Source organism: Balaenoptera borealis (genome assembly GCF_965194805.1).
Source record: "Balaenoptera borealis genome assembly, chromosome: 21".
In the NCBI taxonomy this organism is placed as follows: Eukaryota; Metazoa; Chordata; class Mammalia; order Artiodactyla; family Balaenopteridae; genus Balaenoptera; species Balaenoptera borealis.
This window is the reverse complement of record NC_138880.1, coordinates 16,646,949-16,665,890: the sequence shown is the minus strand read 5'-3', so window position 1 is coordinate 16,665,890 and position 18,942 is coordinate 16,646,949. Positions and strand designations below refer to the sequence as shown.

General features: G+C 37.9%; 1 protein-coding gene across 1 annotated transcript; it reads right to left on the bottom strand.

The window, feature by feature from the left end:
* Window positions 1-3,106: 3,106 nt before the first annotated feature.
* On the bottom strand, window positions 3,107-18,728 carry LOC309619549 (uncharacterized protein C8orf48). The gene has a single exon (XM_082374776.1). The coding sequence runs from the start codon at window positions 6,374-6,376 to the stop codon at window positions 5,567-5,569; it is 810 nt and encodes a 269-aa protein (XP_082230902.1). The 5' UTR covers window positions 6,377-18,728; the 3' UTR covers window positions 3,107-5,566.
* Window positions 18,729-18,942: the final 214 nt, after the last annotated feature.

Here is an 18,942-nt window from a genome sequence, read left to right as displayed (position 1 = left end):
TAAAATTTAATTAAATGAAACATGACATTTTTATCATCAAACATCACGGATGACTTGTAATAAAGAGTCTGATTCCATTTTTGATGCTTGACAGTCAGAAACTTCCAAGGCCCATCCTCCTGCTCCACCTTTGGACTAGCTGATAAGAAAGCCCAGGTGTCCCTCTGGTACTGGCAGGAAGTTCAGACCATGTAAGCCCAGCCCACAGATGGGAATCCTCACCTCAGCCTCCCTCCCTAATCACAATAAAAGGCAAACCAGTCCTCTTTCCTCTCTGTCTAGCCATTTTTAGATCAGCTTGGGAGCTTGCCCTGTGCCCCCTAGAAGCTCTCATTACATGAGTAATAGACCTTTTCATACCTTCTCAGGCTTTGTGTGGAGTCATCAATCTTGACATCCAAAGCAACTTTTGGGTGGAATGACCACAACATACTTTCTCCTCAACCTCTGTTAATACCTCAACAGTGGACTCATCAAAACTAGGCTTTAGAATTATTTGAGCCACCCTGATAGAATTTGGCAATTTCCACTGTAATTTGAGTCTACTGAAAATTGGAAAATTTTGAAATTCTCTACTGCAAAGGGTATTATCAACTGAGAATTCAGTTATCTTTTCTTTTTATGTTTCACAATTAACTATTTGTGTATGTACTTTTCATTTGTCAACTCCAGAAAAAATTGGGGGAGAGCCCACACTCATGTAGAGCCACAATTCTTATTTCTTTGCAGCCTGTTTAGCTATGTTGCTGCAGAAAAAACTAAGTTACTATATTAGGCTTCATCATGAAATAAACTAACATGTTTAAAATTGGAGGTATTCTGAGCTGGGTGTCCCAAACATTCCTAAACAGTTCTGAGATTGGAATCTGAATGACTCAGATGTTCAGGACTGAATTTTCTTTCTCTCAGCCTGGCACATCACTTAGTTCTGTTCCAAGGATTTCGTTTTTCTAACACTCGTTAAATGCATAGATTTGTTTCTTAGTGCAGAAATTTTTTTGATAAAAAAATCTAGATAAAAACATAAACTAAATAGATGTGTATTTATATAATTTATATATTATAGTTATATAAATTGCATATTTGTATAATCCTGTACCAGGTCGCCAGATACAATTTTTTTTTTTTTTTGCCAAATACATTTTTAGCACATTGGGGAAATAATGGTTTCTTAGCGTCTGATCTGATGGACTTTTCTTTCCAGCTATACTGGAATCTCTTGGGTGCAGCTATAAAAAGTCTGGAGAAAGGATATTCATTCCTTTTGAATTTGTTCAGAGACAATAAACACTATTTTCAAGTTTGAGCATCAAGAACTGGTACCTCTTTTCAAAATTGCAAAAAGTCATGAATTATCTTTAAAATTAACAATTCACATAAATGTTTTTTCTATCTGAAAATATGAATTCCAGAAAGATATTTTTATATTAATTCTTTTAAGTGAATACTGTATTAATTGGCTGCATAAGGAAAGCTATCTTATCAAAAAGTTTTCCACTAATTTGTCACTGAGAAAAAGTATGTATATACATGAAAAAAAAAGGGAATCCAAGCCATGGAGAGAGAAAAATTACAGAAAGCAGCTACACAAAAGCAAAACATTGACAGAAAAGAGTATGCTAGAAGATTATTTTCTTCTTTTGATGCAAAAGACATATTAAATGTCATTATTTGTATGTACTTATTCTTTCATCCATGAAACTTGTTGAGCACCATCCTGTGCCAGGCATTGTGCTAACCGCCGTGGATATCATGTAAGATGGTATCAACTCTACCCTCCAGTTGCTCACAATCAAGTAAGAAAGAAAAGATTATTAAAACACAAGTGTTATAATATGAATTTATATTTGTGCCTTAGCATACACACTACAGCCTTTAATTCTGATTAGTCAGTGTTTCATGGTTATGGGCTGAGTCCAAAGAAGGTGAGGCTTTAGACTAGGTTAAAGAGTACTTCAAACCACATGATCATCTCAACTGATGAAACACCCTTTTATGAAATAAAAACATTCAATAAACTAAGAATAGAAGGGAACTTCCTCAAACTGAAAAAGACCATTTATGAAAAACCCACAACTAACATACTCAATGGTGAAAGTCTGAAGCTCTTCCCCTAAGATCAGGAACAAGACAAAATGCCCACTTCACCACTTCTATTCATTATAGTACTGGAAGTTAGAGCCAGGGCAATTAGGCAAGAAGAAAAAAAACAGTATCCAAATCAAAAGCAAGAAGTAAAATTATCTCTGTTTACAAATGACATAATCTTCTAGCTATAAAATCCTACAGAATCCATTTTTTAAAACTGTTAGTGCAAATCAATGAATTCAGCATCAGAGTTTCAGGATACAAAATCAACAGGCAAAAATCAGTTGTATTTCTATGCACTAGCAATGAACATCCAAAAAGAAACTGGATTAGAAAAAATCCACTTACAATAGGAAACAATGGAGTAAAATACTTAGGAATAAATTCAATAAAAGAGGCACACAACTTGTATGTTGAAGACTATGAAACATTTCTTTCAAAATTAAAGAAGACCGGGCTTCCCTGGTGGCGCAGTGGTTGGGAGTCTGCCTGCCGGTGCAGGGGACACGGGTTCGAGCCCTGGTCTGGGAGGATCCCGCATGCCGCGGAGCAGCTGGGCCCGTGAGCCACAGTTGCTGAGCCTGCGCGTCTGGAGCCTGTGCTCCGCAACAAGAGAGGCCGCGATAGTGAGAGGCCCGCGCACCGCGATGAAGAGTGGCCCCCACTTGCCACAACTGGAGAAAGCCCTCGCACAGAAACTTAGACCCACCACAGCCCAAAATAAATATAAGAATAAATAAATAAAATAAATAAATAAAAGACAACTCAAATACTACCTCCTCAGTGAAGACTTCTGAGATCTTTAAAAAAAAAAAAAAAAAAAACAAACAAAATTAAAGAAGACCTAAACAAATTCTAAAAATCTCTTGTGCATGGACTGGAATACTTAGTTGACTAAAGGGTGAATTATGACCCTTAATGGGGAAATTATTCAGCATTTTGATTATGAGAAATGTGAATATATTAAAATGGCAAAGATAAAGCAAGATGTAACGTGAATTTCAATAAAAAGTTACTGTGAAAATGGTAATGATTTTATTCCCCATTTTATTTAGGAATGACTAAGAGAAAATACACTAAATTTTATAGGGAAAAAAAAGAGTATCTAAATACATAAATGAAGGTCTAAAAGGCAAAGAGTAATAGTGACATGATACAAAGGTTATTTTTTGCTGATACAAAGGCTATTTTTTTGCTGATTTTTACAAATTTTTGACTGTGATAGCTTAAGTGTTAGACATATAGAAAAATTACCTCTCCTGCTTTCCCTCCACAGCTAAACTTCAAGAAGTCTATACCCATATTCCTCATTTCCTTAGCTTACATTTATTCCTCAAGCTACTGTCAGTCAGCTCAATTTTTATGAATGAAGTTGCTGTTGTTAAGTCAAAGAAGCCAACACATGACTAAATCATCTCCTGTGAACTCTGTGGCATTGGCATGCTTAGACAACCCATCCTTCTTGAAATGTTCTCTTTCTTTGGTCTCTCTGACACGACTCTTTCCTGGTTTCCTTTATCCTTCTATGATGACTTCTTCTCAACCTCCTTTGCTGTCTTATTCTCCTCTACCCAGCCATTAATTAGTGGGTAGAAGTTCTCAGGAGTTGGTCATAGCCCTTCTTCTCCTGTCATTCTCCTTTCTTCTAGAAGAGCTCACCACATCTATGACATATATGCCAGTGATCCCCACCCCCTCAAGACCTTTTCTCCAGATTGCAAGCACAAATAACCAAATGTTTCTCAATCTCTCAATACGAATGTCTCAAATATTCCTCAAACTAACCATGTCCAAATAATCACCCTCTTAATCAAACGTCATCCTCTTCCAATGCTCCTATCTTAATGAATTATCATTCATCCAAAAGCACAAGTTAGAAACTTAGTAACATTCTTAACATTTACCTTTTATTAAACCCCCATATCCATTTCTTCACCAAAGAATGTCAATTATTACCTCCTAAGTATTTCTTAGATCTCTATTTCTATCTGTACTGTCAAAACCCTAGTCCAAACTGCCAGCATCTCTCTCCTGGATTGTTATAAAAACTTTGTAATTATTCCAACTATAAAATGTTGCCCTCTAGAATCTGAAAAAATACTGGGTGGAAAGTCTTTAGTCCTCAAATCCGTGAAGGAAGCACAGTAAACTCTTAAGTTTCCAGAGTACCTGTAGAAATATTATCGAACGCAAGTCCGAGTGTCCAGCACACACTGAGGCCAAACAATACCAAAACGTCGGAGTTTGGAGCACAGAAAGGTTTATTGCAGAGCCATGCAAGGAGACTGGTAGCTCATGCCTTAAAAACCCTGGACGCCTGGAAAGCTTTCAGCAAAGCCCTTTTATATAGCCCTTTTTATAGGGAGGGGCATGGTTAGTTGCTACAAACTTCTTGGTGTTGGTTCCTTTGTTCTTGAGGCCAGGTCACGGTGTTCTTATAAACCTCCACCGAAACAAATGTTATTCTCTGTTCTAACAAGAAAGGGCAAGTTCCCAAGGCTCAACTTTCACCCTCCGAGGTCCAGGCCCTGGTTTACAGGAGTGGGTCCCTGCACGGGCCAGTTACCCTGCCCAGGAGCTTTCATCCAGCACCCAGTCTGGGTCCTCCCGCCAGTGCCCAGGCCTGGGTGAGGGGGCAGCTGGCAGCGCCCTCATGGCCAGGTCCCCAGACCCTGCCCAGCCATCATCAATGAGGGAGCCAGGCGGCCAGGACCCAGCCGGCCCTCAGGCTTTTCATTTAACCTGGAAAGAATCGTTTGTATACGATTGACAGGAATACGTGTTGTAGCAAATGCCCATCAGGTGAATCCCCAGCTCACAGCAACTGCCCTTCTTTGAGAAGAGCCCAACCACAGAGGTGTACCTGCTAATGATGTGCAATGTCCTTGCAACTTAACCCTGGCCTCTGGCCGCCTCCTAGGGGGAGACAACTGATCTAAGCTGCATCAACTTTTGAAACTTGAATGGAGAGACTGAAGCGGGTTGAAGCTGTTACCTCAACGGCAGTGTCCATATACTCCAGGTGCTGAGGCCTCCACGGACTGCGACCCATGGAGACCGCCCGCCGCCATTAGGTTGCAGACGTTGGGATGGGGGAGAGGTTCGCTGCTGCTTCGCTGCTTCAAGGTCTGGGCCTGGCTAGCGGGCGGCTGCGGCGAGGGCTCTGGGGCTCTGCGGGACCCGGCCCTCAGCCTGTCCCAGGCCCTGCAACCGCCTCTCACCTCTCCCCACACTCTCTGCCGCGAGAACCACTGCGAGCTGACTGTTGGCTCAGGGTCTCGCGATAACGGTCGTGCTAACGGTCAGGCCAAATGCTCTGCTCCTATTACAGAAATGATGATAATTATTCAAATACACAACAAAACATTTATCCACATTACACATTATCATTAATAAACACCATCCCTTGTTTAGTTAAGAGTAAGAGGTTTGAAAATTGGCGGACAAAAAGGTGATGACAAGCACTATTTCCATTCTGCTACATCTCCTGCTTTATATCTGACCTTTCAAAACCAGAGTAACCAATTTGACTTTTCTCCTTCAGTCTTTCCCAGATTATTCTGGGGTCATCGGAAAGCCTGGGAAGGCTCTGATGTATTTCTCCAATAAGGGTAAGAAAGTCTTTCATATGAAGATGTTCATCTATTTTCTCTTGGAGCAGAAGTGACTCCAGTAAAGTCTTCTTCTGTTTCAGGAAGGCAGATTGGGCCAGTTCCGCTCTTTTCCTGTTACATTTGGGACACCGAGAAGAAATGTGTTGCTTAGCTGTTACCACCTCTTTGGGTGTTGTCCTCATGTTTTTAAAATAGATTCTGTTCAAAAGCTCATCGGGGACAGTACAGTTTAAGGCATCTACCTCTGGAGCCTCTGCATCCGATCCAAGCTGCAGCTTTTTATGTCTGCTGCTCTTTTTCCCCTTAGAGTTCGCACTATGATGGATTAGGTTTATCTTAACGGTGCAGAAAGACTGCAGGGCATTCAATTCTTCAAGGGATGCCTGAGTGATTTCTGTTTCAAGTTTAGTGTCTGGTTGGTACTGGCCAGAGTTCGTTTCCTTGCCCTTGAGGTTGTTGATCCATTTTCTGCTCAACTTCTTTTCATTATTTTTGAAGTGTGAAAACTCAGATTGGTTGTCTCCATATTGCAAGCGTGAAGTCGGCGTTCCACTCTCGGATTTACTCCCAGAGGCATAGGACCAGGGCTGCCGTCCTCCAGAGGAACTGAATGAACCGGAACTCTGTACCTCATCAGTAAAGGACTCAAAGGTCTCCTTAGAAAAGTCTGCCATAGTCCCGATGTCTGTCTGGGTCAATTTCCCCTGCGTCTCTGAATCCTCGGGCTTCTAGGCGGATGGCCATCACATTGCATCAGGCTCTATTCCTCATCTGCTTTGCAGTGGTCAAGATTGCCTCAGGAACTAGTCAGTCCTGAGCCCCTGGGGAATGGGTTTTGGAACTGACCGTTCCGTAAGGAAACTCTTCCGGGCAACGCCTTCCCGCTGCCTTGGCAACCAAGGGCGGTCATGCGCAGTAGGTCGCTGAGGCGCCTCGCTCCTCCCCTTCCCCCGCCCTCCCCAGAACCGACTCTGCCTGCGTTGTTCCTGTCGGGTTGTCGGCGCCGCCCTCTCCGTTCGCTCTCCGGAGTCTTCTCTTTAGTGCTATTTTAGTACAAAATCTAATAATTCTCCAAAAAGTTTCAAACTCCCCTTCCCCAGGGGTCAAAAAATTGTACATGTGTGTGAGGGCAACAGGGAAAGGCGGCCTCTAATCTGAGAATACACGCCTCGCCTTCAAAAATTAAAAAGAAAAAAAACCCAAACAGAAAAACATCCTGCTGGCCAAAAAACACAAGCAAAACGTATATGCTAATCAGATAGCCAAGAGATCATCTAATCGTAAACCGTGTCTCAGGATAAAAATCGAAATTCTGAAACCATCCTGTAAGACTCCTGAATGGCACGGCTTCTACGTATTATTTCTCCAGCCTCATCTTGCACAGCTTTTTGTGCTGTAGCATTTTGGAACACTTTGCAGTTTTCCCAGTCACAGTTCCTCAGGTCTTTGTTCAGGCAGTGCCTCTTTGAATGGCACTTCAACACTCCTCTTCCCTCTTCGTAAGGTTAATTACTGCTCCTCTTTCAAGTCCCATTTTTTCAGGAAGTGCTTCATACCCACCCCTGCCCCATCCCTGCCCCCACTTTACAGCACAGCCTTTCTTTCCGGGTTTGCAACTGTGTTTTATGCATATTTGAGAATGCCTTCCACATCGCCCCCAGATTAAAAACCCGGTGAAAGCAGAAATCCTGTCAGTGTTATCCAGCAGTCAGCAGGTACCTGATACATAGAAGGTGCTCGATAAATCTCTGTTGAGTAAATGTGTTGAATGGTTATGGAAACAGAAGTAAGTATTACCTTACACAGGTCCGCGCCTGGATCTTGTGGAATAAGTACTACCAGCTCAAGGAACTTCAGTCTTTTCCTCTTCCTGAACCCCCCAAATTAGGCTGCTACTCGTAATACATCCTTTTACAACAGACTTTTTAAAAATATGGTAGAGTTTTATTAACTATTCTCAGAAATTATAAAATGTTAACTCTGAAGGTTGACTTTTTCTAGATCTTAATAAATACCTGAGTCTAGGTCTTAGTAAATATCTGAGTTAATTTCAAGAGAATGGGTTTCCTTGCTCGTTTCCTTCTGTGTGTGGGGGGTGGTAGCGGTGGGGGGGATGTAATTCGAGTCTAGCCAGATATATTTAATGTTATTCCCAAAGTGCTCACTTTGGCAAAGAGTCAAAAGTCCGAAATGTTCGAAAAGCATCTCTCAAATATGAGCCAGCTTCATATTGAAGATAAAAGAGATTCCAACTTCATTTATTCCACCCAAATCATATTTTATCCTATAATATTAATCTTTAAAAAGAGGTAATAGATAATTTGTGGTTAATTCCAAGTAATTTCCAGTTCAAGGTTAAAGATTTTCATTTTTAATTTCTGTTTCAAAAGTCTCCCTCATTCCCTGAAATATTTACACATTCATATTTACACACAATTCACTATAGCACACATTTTCCCCAAAACATTGAGCAAGGGAGCTGTACTTTAAAGTATATTCATATCTAGTAATATGCTAAATATCTGGAGTAATCTTTAAAATTTTTTTAAATATACTGTTATAAATACCTCGATTTTTTTAAAAATAACTTTATCCTAGAAGCAAGTAAATTTGCTAAATTAACCAATTTCTTTGTAATAACCAGCTGGACCCAGTAAACTCTTCAACATTCTAATATGTGTATTATCTAAGGAAGTAAAATAGCTCAACAGTACTACCATTATCAAAAATGACTCATGAAGACAGAAGTCAGTTTGATTTTAAACACAGAAACTATTACTCTTTGTATAAACCTATTCTCTTTACTTTTCAACTCTATCACAGAATAAAGCTTAAAGGTAACACTACTTAAAATCCACACTCTTGTTGTCAGTTTTCTATATGTGAAATATAAATAATATTTGCCTATTATCTTCCTTGTATATGAGAATTGTCAGTGATATATATGTGAAAAGAAAATCTCAGAACACTCCTTAAGCAGTACTGGCAAAATATATATATATACATATATATATTCCATATTATTTAGAAATCCTTAAGAGAATTGTGAACAAGTGTGTTGTCTTAAACTAATTTTTTTACTTTAGATGTTTCAAGTGAGAGAAAAAAACAAAAACAAAAACCAGGAATGTATAAAGGGGAAAAGGGAGTAGGGAATTGCAACTTTCCATCTTATCTAAAATCTTTTTACTATCCCAATGGATACAAGTCACTCCTACTCACTATACTGAAAGCAGATTTTATCAAGCTTTGCAGGAAAAAAAAAAAAGTAGTATGTCATTTTAAACATTTTTTTGTTTTTATCAGGAAAAGAAAGATCGAGGAATTAACAGGAAACATTTATAGCTGTCCCAGAAAATTCATAGAAATATTTCAGTGTCTCAATAACTTTGTTATATAATCGCTTCTTTATTTAGCAAATATCTATGAAGTTCAGAATAGTTTTTTGCAAAACTGAAATTATCTAAAACTAAACTTAACTAAAACTAAAAAAAAATTATAAAAAAGAATTATCCAATCAGCATCCAAATGTGCCAAGAACATGCTGCATTTTAATTTTCTGTTATTAATGTAATCTTCTTTACAAGTTCTCACTCATTTTAGTAGCTATGGAAAACCATTAACCTGATAATTAAGGATATCCCAGGTATTCCCATGTTAGTCAGTCTCATTTTGTCAAATCTTCAGGCATATGACTTAATATGACTCTCTAACAAAGCTATTCCTTCCTTCCCTCTCCTCCTTCCCAAGACAGTGCTTTGTAGAAAGGAAAACTTTATTATCTTTGGGGCAGTTGGTGTAGGGGGCCTTAACTTTGTGCAAATCTTTTTGTTGGTCTCCACGACATGGTGCAGGTGGTCCCTGGATGTGTGCTGTTTTCCACCAAGACACTGTTAGTCTGGTTCCTTCCAGGATCCTGACAAAATCCTAGGCTACTGGAACTTGTCAAACCCTCTCCCGGCTCTCTTGCCTGTATCTTGACACCCACAGGTACATTTCTTTCAAAGCCCTGCTGAGAAGTGATAGAGGAAAAGGGGAATGTGGTCTGGTACACACAGCATAGCCTAGAACCCTTGCAACCTAGTCATCACTCAGGCGACTTCCTGTGGCCAGCCCCTCCTCCAGAAATCTCAAGCATCTTGACATCTCTTAGGGGCTGATTGGAACGTTGGGGTCCTTTAGAAACCACATTGTGGCTGAAAGTTGCCTGGGTGGGTGCAGAAAGTCATAGGAGGGAAAGAGACAAATCAGGCCTAAGCATGCCATGGCACTATTTTTATTGTCCTGCTGTCACTGTCTCTTCTCTCCATCGTTCTTAATGGGAAGCAGGGCAAAAGCTCTCCTTCCAGCTTTTCCTCAACAATCAAATATGCTTTGCAGCTATGGGGCTTAACCCCAGAGACAGGAGGTCAAAACATATTAGTCTTCCTATCGGATTCCCTCTCTCTCTCTCTCTCTCTCAACTTTCAGCTTCTTCCTGCCAGGCAAGCACTTCTCCTCTGAGGGATCCCAGTGGCCTCCTTGCCAAGGTGGCATTTGGTCTGTACCCTTTCCCAAAGCCGTTGTGGTGGACAGAGTACCAAGAGGAAATCTAGTTTATGAATAAGGGAAATTAACTTGACAGATCCTTTAAAAATAGCCTGCCCTCTACATAAACTACACAGCACTGTGCTTGGTTCTGTGAACAAGCAAAATGGAAAATTATTTCCTCTCCTAAGGGTCTAAGTTGAATGTATCAGAAATCTCACTGTGAGAAACAATTTTTGTGGAGTAAGGACTCTTACATCATTCATGATAAAAAACGATTTCCATTTACAGTGCAGTGGCTGTTCTTCATATTTGAAAAATGTTATACCAGACAAATATCTCAGTCTTCACATTCTTTTTTTCCTGTGTCTTCAGTTTTGTTATATTTCTGAAATTGATGAATTGCCTTATGAAGAGCTGTGTTTTACTTTAATAGCTATTGTTTTGCCAAGATAACATATGTTTATTGTTATAGGTAGTTTAAAAGATAAAGATAAGCTACAAATATCGATTTTAAGTAAAAGTTACCTGAATTCTGACCTCCCGAAGATAGTCACTATAAACACTTACAAAACATTTTAACATTTTTCCTTGAATAATTTTTTCTTAATAAAACCTAGATTATATTGGATTATGGTTTTATGAACTCTTTTCTTCATTAGCAATAACATGAACACTTTCCCATTCAATTTATAAAAATTCTTTTTCAACATAATTTTAAAGGTGCTATTGCATTATTTGGTTTATTTAACTAATAAAATTATTTAAACACAAGGCATTTCCAGGTTTTTGCTCCTAAAAATCATTGGAATAAGCATTTCTCCAGCTAAATCTCTATACACATTCATAACTATATATTTAGGATAAATTCTAGAAATTGTAATTGATAGGTCAAAAATGTATGTTTAACGTTAAGGCTTTCGAGATATCTATCCCCCTCCTCACCTTTTTACCCCCTCCCTCCTTCAGTATTTAAAAATACAAGATACAATATTATTTTGTCCATAATACTTCAGTTTATATCTCTAATAGGTAAGGCCTTTTTAAAACCATAACCACATTATTATGATTACCACATCTAAAACATAATAATAATTCCTTAATATCACCTAATAATTATTCTGTATTCAGATCTTTCTGGTTGTCTCAAAAATCCGTTTTGCGAGTTGCAGTGTTTGAATCAGAATCCAAACAAGGTCCATTCACTGCATTTGGCTGATACTGTTCTCATGTCTCTTACACAATTTAAAAAACTAAAAAGAAAAAAATGGAGCAGGCAGAACTTTCTTCTCTATTTATAGTTATGTTCCCTATAGAACATCATTATTTTAAAGTTTTTGATTTATCCTTACAAGTTTCTTTTTGAAAATATAAATCAATATATATCTGAATCCCCTTTCTTACCAAAAAAATTATATATGTTTATCTATATGCTCAGCATATTCTACACGTTGCTTCACATTTTTTTGTTTCTTCTCTTAAAAATATATTCTGGATATCACTTCACATCAACCTATAGACATCTCTCTATGACTACATGTTATTCCATTGTGAGAATGTTTTTTCCCACAGTTGTTCCCACATTTAGATGGGCTTTTTGTGATTATAAGAAGTCAAATTTTTCTTCGTATTTTTGGAGGTGTATCTCAAACAAGATTCCTAGGAGCGAGATTACTGGATCAAAGGATAAAGGTATATGTAGTTTTTCTAAGTATTTCCAAATTCCTCCCTATAGGGGATGTACATTTTGCATTCCCGCCAGCAAACACGTGACAGGAGCTCTTTCCAAGAGCCTAGCCAACAGGAGATGTGCTCAAATTTATAAATTTTTGTGACGCTAATGGAAGAGAAATGGTATCTCAGTGTAATTTTAAATTGAATTCCTCTTATTTTAAGTAAGATTAAACACCATTTCATGTGTATAAGGGACATCTACATTTCTTTTTATGTGTACTGTCTATTCACTTATTTTACCCATTTTGCATAAGATTCTTGTTTTATTCTTCTCAATTTTTAAAAAGCGCTTTAGTATCAAAATATTATTATTTATTTTTCTGTGACATAAGTTCTACATGATTTTCCCAGTTTGTCTTTTTATTTACTTATGCTGTTTGCCATGCAAAACTTTGATTTTTTATTTCATAGAGCAAATTTATAAATCATTTTCCTTGTTGTTCTTGGAGTCTTTGTCACATTTAGAAAAATTTTCCCTACACCCATGTTATAAAGAAACTCACTCATGTTTTCTTACTGTACTTGTGATTCTTTTTATTCCTTTGCTTTAAAACTCTGATTCTTTTATGGTTTCTTCTCTATTACAGTATGAAGAATGAGTTTAATTTTATATTTTTCCATATGGCTATCCAGTGAGCTCAACAGTACTTACTAAAATGTTCTTTGTTACCCCACTGTCTTTAGGTGCTGCCTTTAACATAAATTCCCATATGCACTTAGGTTTTTTTTTTCTGGACTTTCAACTCTAGTACATTGGTCTGTTTTTCTATTCACATACCAAACCATACTGTTTTAATGGGCTCTGTAATGTTTTAACCTCTCATAAGGCCAGAGCCCTCTCCTCCATTTGCAAGAACTTCTTGGAAGTTCTTGTTTATTTTTCCAAATGAACTTTATAACCAACTTGTCTTGCTCCAGGATAAAAGAAAAGAACATATGGTATTTTATTGAAATGCAGTGAACTTATAAACATTGGGGATTTTTTAAAATTGGGTCTTCCTATCCAGAAATATGGTATATCTTTTCATGTCTTCAAGGGTATTTTGGCATCTTTTAGGTATTTTTCTTCATTTAGGTTTTGTCCCTTTCTTTATAAGTTTATGTATTTTATTTTGTTTTATTATATACATTTTCTTTTAGTGATTGTAACATACGTTGTTTCTTCTACTATATTTTCTAACTGGTTATTATTTGTGTATTAGAATGATACAGATTTCAACATTTTTATTTTATAGCTTGCTAGTTTAGCTTTAGAGTAGGTTTTTATTTTATTAAGGTTATTTATTTTATTTTTTAAATTGGCTTGTTTCTCTTTTTGCTGTACAGTTCTATGAATTTTAACACATTTATAGATTCATGTAACCAACACCAAAATCAGGATACAGAATCCCCTTGTGCTATCTCACTGATAGTCATCCCCTCAACCTACCCATGATGTTGAGAGCTGTGAAGGAAGGATATATTCCAGGCCTCTCTCCTTGACTAGTAGCTGGCCATCTTCATGATCATATAGCATCCTCCCTGTCTGCATGTCTCTGTGTCCAAATTTCACCTTTTCAGAAAGACATCAGCCATCAGTCCTACCCTAATGACCTCATTTTAACTTGATCACCTCTGTAAACACCCTATCTACAAACAAAGTCTCATTCTAAGGTACTGGGAGGGGGGTTAGGACTTCAACATAAGAATTTGGGGGTGGGGGAGATAATTCAACCTATAACAGGTGATTTATATGAAAACCAGATCAAGGGCTAATTGGACAGTCTGCCTCTAGGATAGATGTTTAGTATAAAACTGCCTGTGATTTGCTATGTGAGAAAAATAAAATTGTTAAGTACAGGGACTTAAGACAAACTGCCTTATAGGTGTACCTAGAGCTACATTACAGTAAGTATCACTTTATTTCTCTGTAAATTAAGCATATTTGTTTTAGATGGTGACCCATCGGAGCCTTTATGAGTGCAAATTATAGTTCTGCCACTATCACGAACTTGACTGACCAGCCTGTAGATTGTTTACATCTAGTATTTTAAGTTAGAAATTATTGTTCTTATTGGAAAATAAGTAAAATTTAAATTTTTAATTTTATGCAGTTTTTTAAAAGATATTTTGATTGGTGTATTTCAGGATTTTTAATGTTTGTAGGCATTAAACAATGACTTCCCACTGCTTCATCTGAGTATCTGGTAAAATTCCAAAGAATTGTAGGTCATAAATAACTCAGTTATTTTAGAAATAAATATCTTCAATATAATTAAGGGCATCAGTGGTGATATTCTTCACAAGAAAAAATGTTAAGTGTGAATTTGAATTGTATGATATCTTTTGCAATTTGGTTTTGAAAATTCTATGTTAACAACATATTATATAGGTTTTCTAGCCTTATTTATTTCCCATTCATTGTAGTTTAAATTCAGAGCTGTTCTCAGCATCTTTATGCAATTTTATGCAGTTAGGTTCCTGAGCCTTCCGGCAATACTATTTCAGATTGACCTTGGCATCTAGCAAATTAATATAAATTTGAACCTTAATACAATGTATTTCTCTTCAAAGCACAGAGGTTATATGAAATGAATTCAGACATTTTGCCATTGAGTTGAATTTGAGTTAAATAGTTTTGTGTTTTCCTTGAGGGACAGAGGTCTGTGGCTCTGGATGATTGGAGAAAAAGATCAAAATTCACAGTGGTTTTCCTGAAAATTACAGCATAGAATTATTTTTCCTCTACTCAATATCTTTGTAAAGCATGTTACTGTAATTTTCCTACTCACAAAGTCAGCTTTCACTGTACAATGAATATTCATATGATTGCATAGAGTTGAATGACAGAAATTGCAAATAATTTCATCTGAGACAAATCTTTCTGTAGAAGTATTTTATTGAAGTCTTCAAAGTAATCATAAAAATATCACTGTGCTCTGGAAAGACATCTAATTCCATAAATTGAGCTCACAGGCTTAACTTATTTTATCTCCTTATTTTAGATAGGCATTTTCCAAAAACAAACTCTATCACTGAAGAATGTAGGACTGTTTCTTTAGAGCCTTCCATGCTTAACTTGAAAGCTGTCAACCCAGGAGGCTGAAACAGAGCAAGATTATGAAACCTGAGTGAATAGCTCATTCTTTGCGCCCATGCCCTTGCTGCGTGCTGCCCCATGGTACAGGCCTGGGAGGTATGCACTATGATAGCTAATGAAGCACTTCCTTTATGTCCCACTGACCAGAACTCTTATTTGAAGCCCGCATATTATGCCACTGAAATCGTACAATGTCAGCCTTTGTTCTGGGTAGTAGAAGCTGTTTCTTGTCTTTTCTGTGGCTAAATTTTATGCATCAAACTTGTGAGACCCTTTATTAATACGTGTGGCTGTCATTAAACCACACTGCTGTTTGTGAAGTTGGTTTTGTTTGTTTGTTTTGTTGTGTTCTCCCCTCTTTTATTATTACACCCCCCCCTCAAAGCCACAAATTTATCATTTTGAAACCACTCAGAGACAAAGGCTTAGAAGTGAAAACCCTCCTGCAAGGCCCTCCTCTATGTTAAATATAGTGATAACAAGTAACATTATAAGAATAAAATTCACCCAGAATGAAGAGAACAGCATCAAATGGATCAAAATTAATTGGACTGCCTAATCCTAAATGTAGTTGAGAAGTATTAAAGTGGTCCACTTGTTATATTTTAACATGTTATTCTCATATGGTGTTATCTGATTAGGCATCTTCTTTCCTCAACTGTTAATTACATAGGTATGTCCCAACGCAAGCTTCGATAAAGTGAGCTAAAGAACAATCGAGAGTGATTGCCATAGAGCTCTATAAAATATGGGCTTCAGTTTACCTAAATACACACAAGAAATGTTGAAAGTTTCCTCAGAGCATATAAATTTTAAAAAGAAAAAAATTTGAAGGAGTTGCATCAATTCCTTCCTTTTGCTTCTTGTAATGTGATAGGGACAGCAGCAGCCGTCTCTTGGGGTGGTGTTAAGTATTGTAAGTGACAATATGAACAAGAGCTTATTACCCGGAACTTCCCTGGTGGCGCAGTGGTTAGAAATCCGCCTGCCATTGCAGGGGACACAGGTTCGAGTCCTGGTCCGGGAAGATCCCACATGCCACAGAGCAACTAAGCCCATGCGCCACAACTACTGGGCCTGCACGCTAGAGCTCGCGAGCCGCAACTACTGAAGCCCACGTGCCTAGAGTCCACGCTCCACAACAAGAGAAGCCACTGCAGTGAGAAGCCCAGGCACTGCAACAAAGAGTAGCCCCTGCTCGCCGCAACTAGAGAAAGCCTGTGCACAGCAACGAAGACCCAACACAGCACAAAATTCATTCATTCATTCATTCATTCATTTTTTTAAAAAAGAGCTTATTATCCAATACATGGACATTGTGGTCACCACCATCATTACAGTTCTGGGGTAGATTTAATAGTGAACCTGAAGACTGAGATCCTTCTAATACTAGCTCTTCCATTATGAGTTATCTGATTCTTAATAAGCATTTTACTTTTCTGATAAAGTTTCGTATTTGTATCTTACCAACCCAATAAGATGGTCCAAAGCACTATCTTGCACTTAAAAATACTTTGAATGGCAAATAACTACAAGTTACTTCCTCGAATGAAAAAAATAAAGTTATTAAAACACGTGAACTCCTTGAGTCCTACTAGTTTAACATTGCTACCATTCTCATATTTTTTCTGATTTTCTAATCTCCCAATTTTAATGAGATTATCAAACTTTTCAGGTCAATAGAATATAAATGCCAGAAAAGTAAATCTCACAATGCCAGCCTTTGTTCTAACCAGCAGAGGTCAAGTTCTGTCCTTTCCTCTGCTAAAATGCATGCACCAAACTTGTTAAACTCTTTAAATATAGATGAATATCCCTACATAGAATTTATTTTGTATTCCTCCTTTCATTTCATATTTTTAGCTTAAAAAATGTAAAAATGTTTTCTATCAAATAGTATAGTCTTTGATTAAGGAATATGTTGTTAGTGTGTAAAGCTATAATCTGAATTAGTTTCAGATTTTGATTTCATGTTAGAACATATATATTAGCATTAGAATATATTCATAGACTGTAATATTAATAATAGCATTAATGCATTTGTGTCAGACCTGTAGTATGTCCAATAATTGCTTAATCAGCTCTCCACACCACACATTAAGATATTTTTGAAGTATACCTAAAAAAACTATTGAATTCTCATAAAATTTCCCAAAATAAGATGATGTCCCTCCTCTACATTCCTCACCTAATACTTGTATTGCTTAGAAGTATGTTAGAGATCAAAATCAATTTTGGAGAAGAAATCATTTGGAGTAGGAGTTTAAAACCACAAATACGGTTCTACCAACATTTTCAAGTTATATGTAGGTCTTCTTTTCTAAGTATTTCACTGTCTCACAGAAAAAGATATCTTGGGTAAGTATCTATTTTATACGTGACAAGTTTATCCAAACAAAATTATTAAACAAAGATAAATTCCATATGAGATTATAGTGCTATTTTGTCAATATTTTTAGCAATTTGTATTTGAGTTCCAAATTATCATCTTGATTGGGTGCTTCTCAGGAGAGATAGTATTTTTTCCATCTATTTGGCATGCCCACCCTCCACCCCTCAGCGTAAACTGTATCTCACAGTCAGATCTGCTGTAGCCCAGTGACTCAGAAACATCACGTTCTAAGACTCACAGAGCAAAAGGAATTCAAAAGGATACCCAGCAACATACTTCCACTTATATAGTATTCCATTTCCCAAAAAAGGACAGCAAATTTTTTAAAATTTCTATGTAATTTGATTTCCTACAGTTTTTCCTACTACTACTATTTGAAGATACTTGTGTCATTGAAAGTCTAGAATTATTAGATATTAAAAGTAATCAGATAATAAAAATTGAGTAATTGGAATATGGACAAGAAATTGTGGTTATGAGGTTAGAAACTCACAAAAGAGCCCAAGAGTCTCAATTCTAGGAGTCATCCGTGGGTGCTTCCTCTTCCCCATCACACACTTCCAATCAGTCACAAAATCCCGTGACAACACCTCTGCAAACTGGCTGCTTCCCTTTTGTGCCTTCTCAAATCCCCTAGTCAAGGACGCCACCATTTTCCACTGGACTTAATGCACCTATCTTCAAGTTGCCTTCACAAGCTCTCAACTCTTCTCATGTTCTTCACTTCATTTCTTCCTTCCTTCCACTCCAACTCCTTTCTAAACAATTATCCTCACTGCAACCACAATGAGGCACAACTCAGACTCTGTCCCTCCCTTTCATGTTTCTTACTGTTTCTCGTCATTTTGTCTTGTCTGAAACCACTGGTTTCAAGTTACTTCCTCGAATACGGATTGGCTTTTTCAGACTGCAAAACAAAAACAAAAACAAAAACAAAACAAAACAAGAAAACAGTGAAGCGTTCGGGATAATACTGTTACTAAAGGCTTTCTGTAAAAACACTTGAGGGAGGGGGACCTTCAAGATGCGGAAGAGTAAGACGTGGAGATCACCTTCCTCCCCACAAATACATCAGAAATACATCTACATGTGGAACAACTCCTACAGAACACCTACTGAATGCTGGCAGAAGACCTCAGATTTCCCAAAAGGCAAGAAACTCCCCACATACCTGGGTAGGGCAAAAGAAAAAAGAAAAAACAGAGACAAAAGAATAGGGACGGGACCGCACCAGTGGGAGGGAGCTGTGAAGGAGGAAAGGTTTCCACACACTAGGAAGCCCCTTCATGGGCAGAGACTGCGGGTGGCGGAGGGGGAAGCTTCGGAGCCACGGAGGAGAGCGCAGCCACAGGGGTGTGGAGGACAGAGTGGAGAGATTCCCGCACAGAGGATCGGTGCCGACCAGCACTCACCAGCCAGAGAGGCTTGTCTGCTCACCCGCCGGGGTGGGCGGGGGCTGGGAGCTGAGGCTCGGGCTTCAGAGGTCAGATCCCAGGGAGAGGACTGGG

Coding starts and splice junctions, on each gene's coding strand:
- LOC309619549 (XM_082374776.1), bottom strand. CDS start 6,376: ATGGCAGACTTTTCTAAGGAGACCTTTGAGTCCTTTACTGATGAGGTA.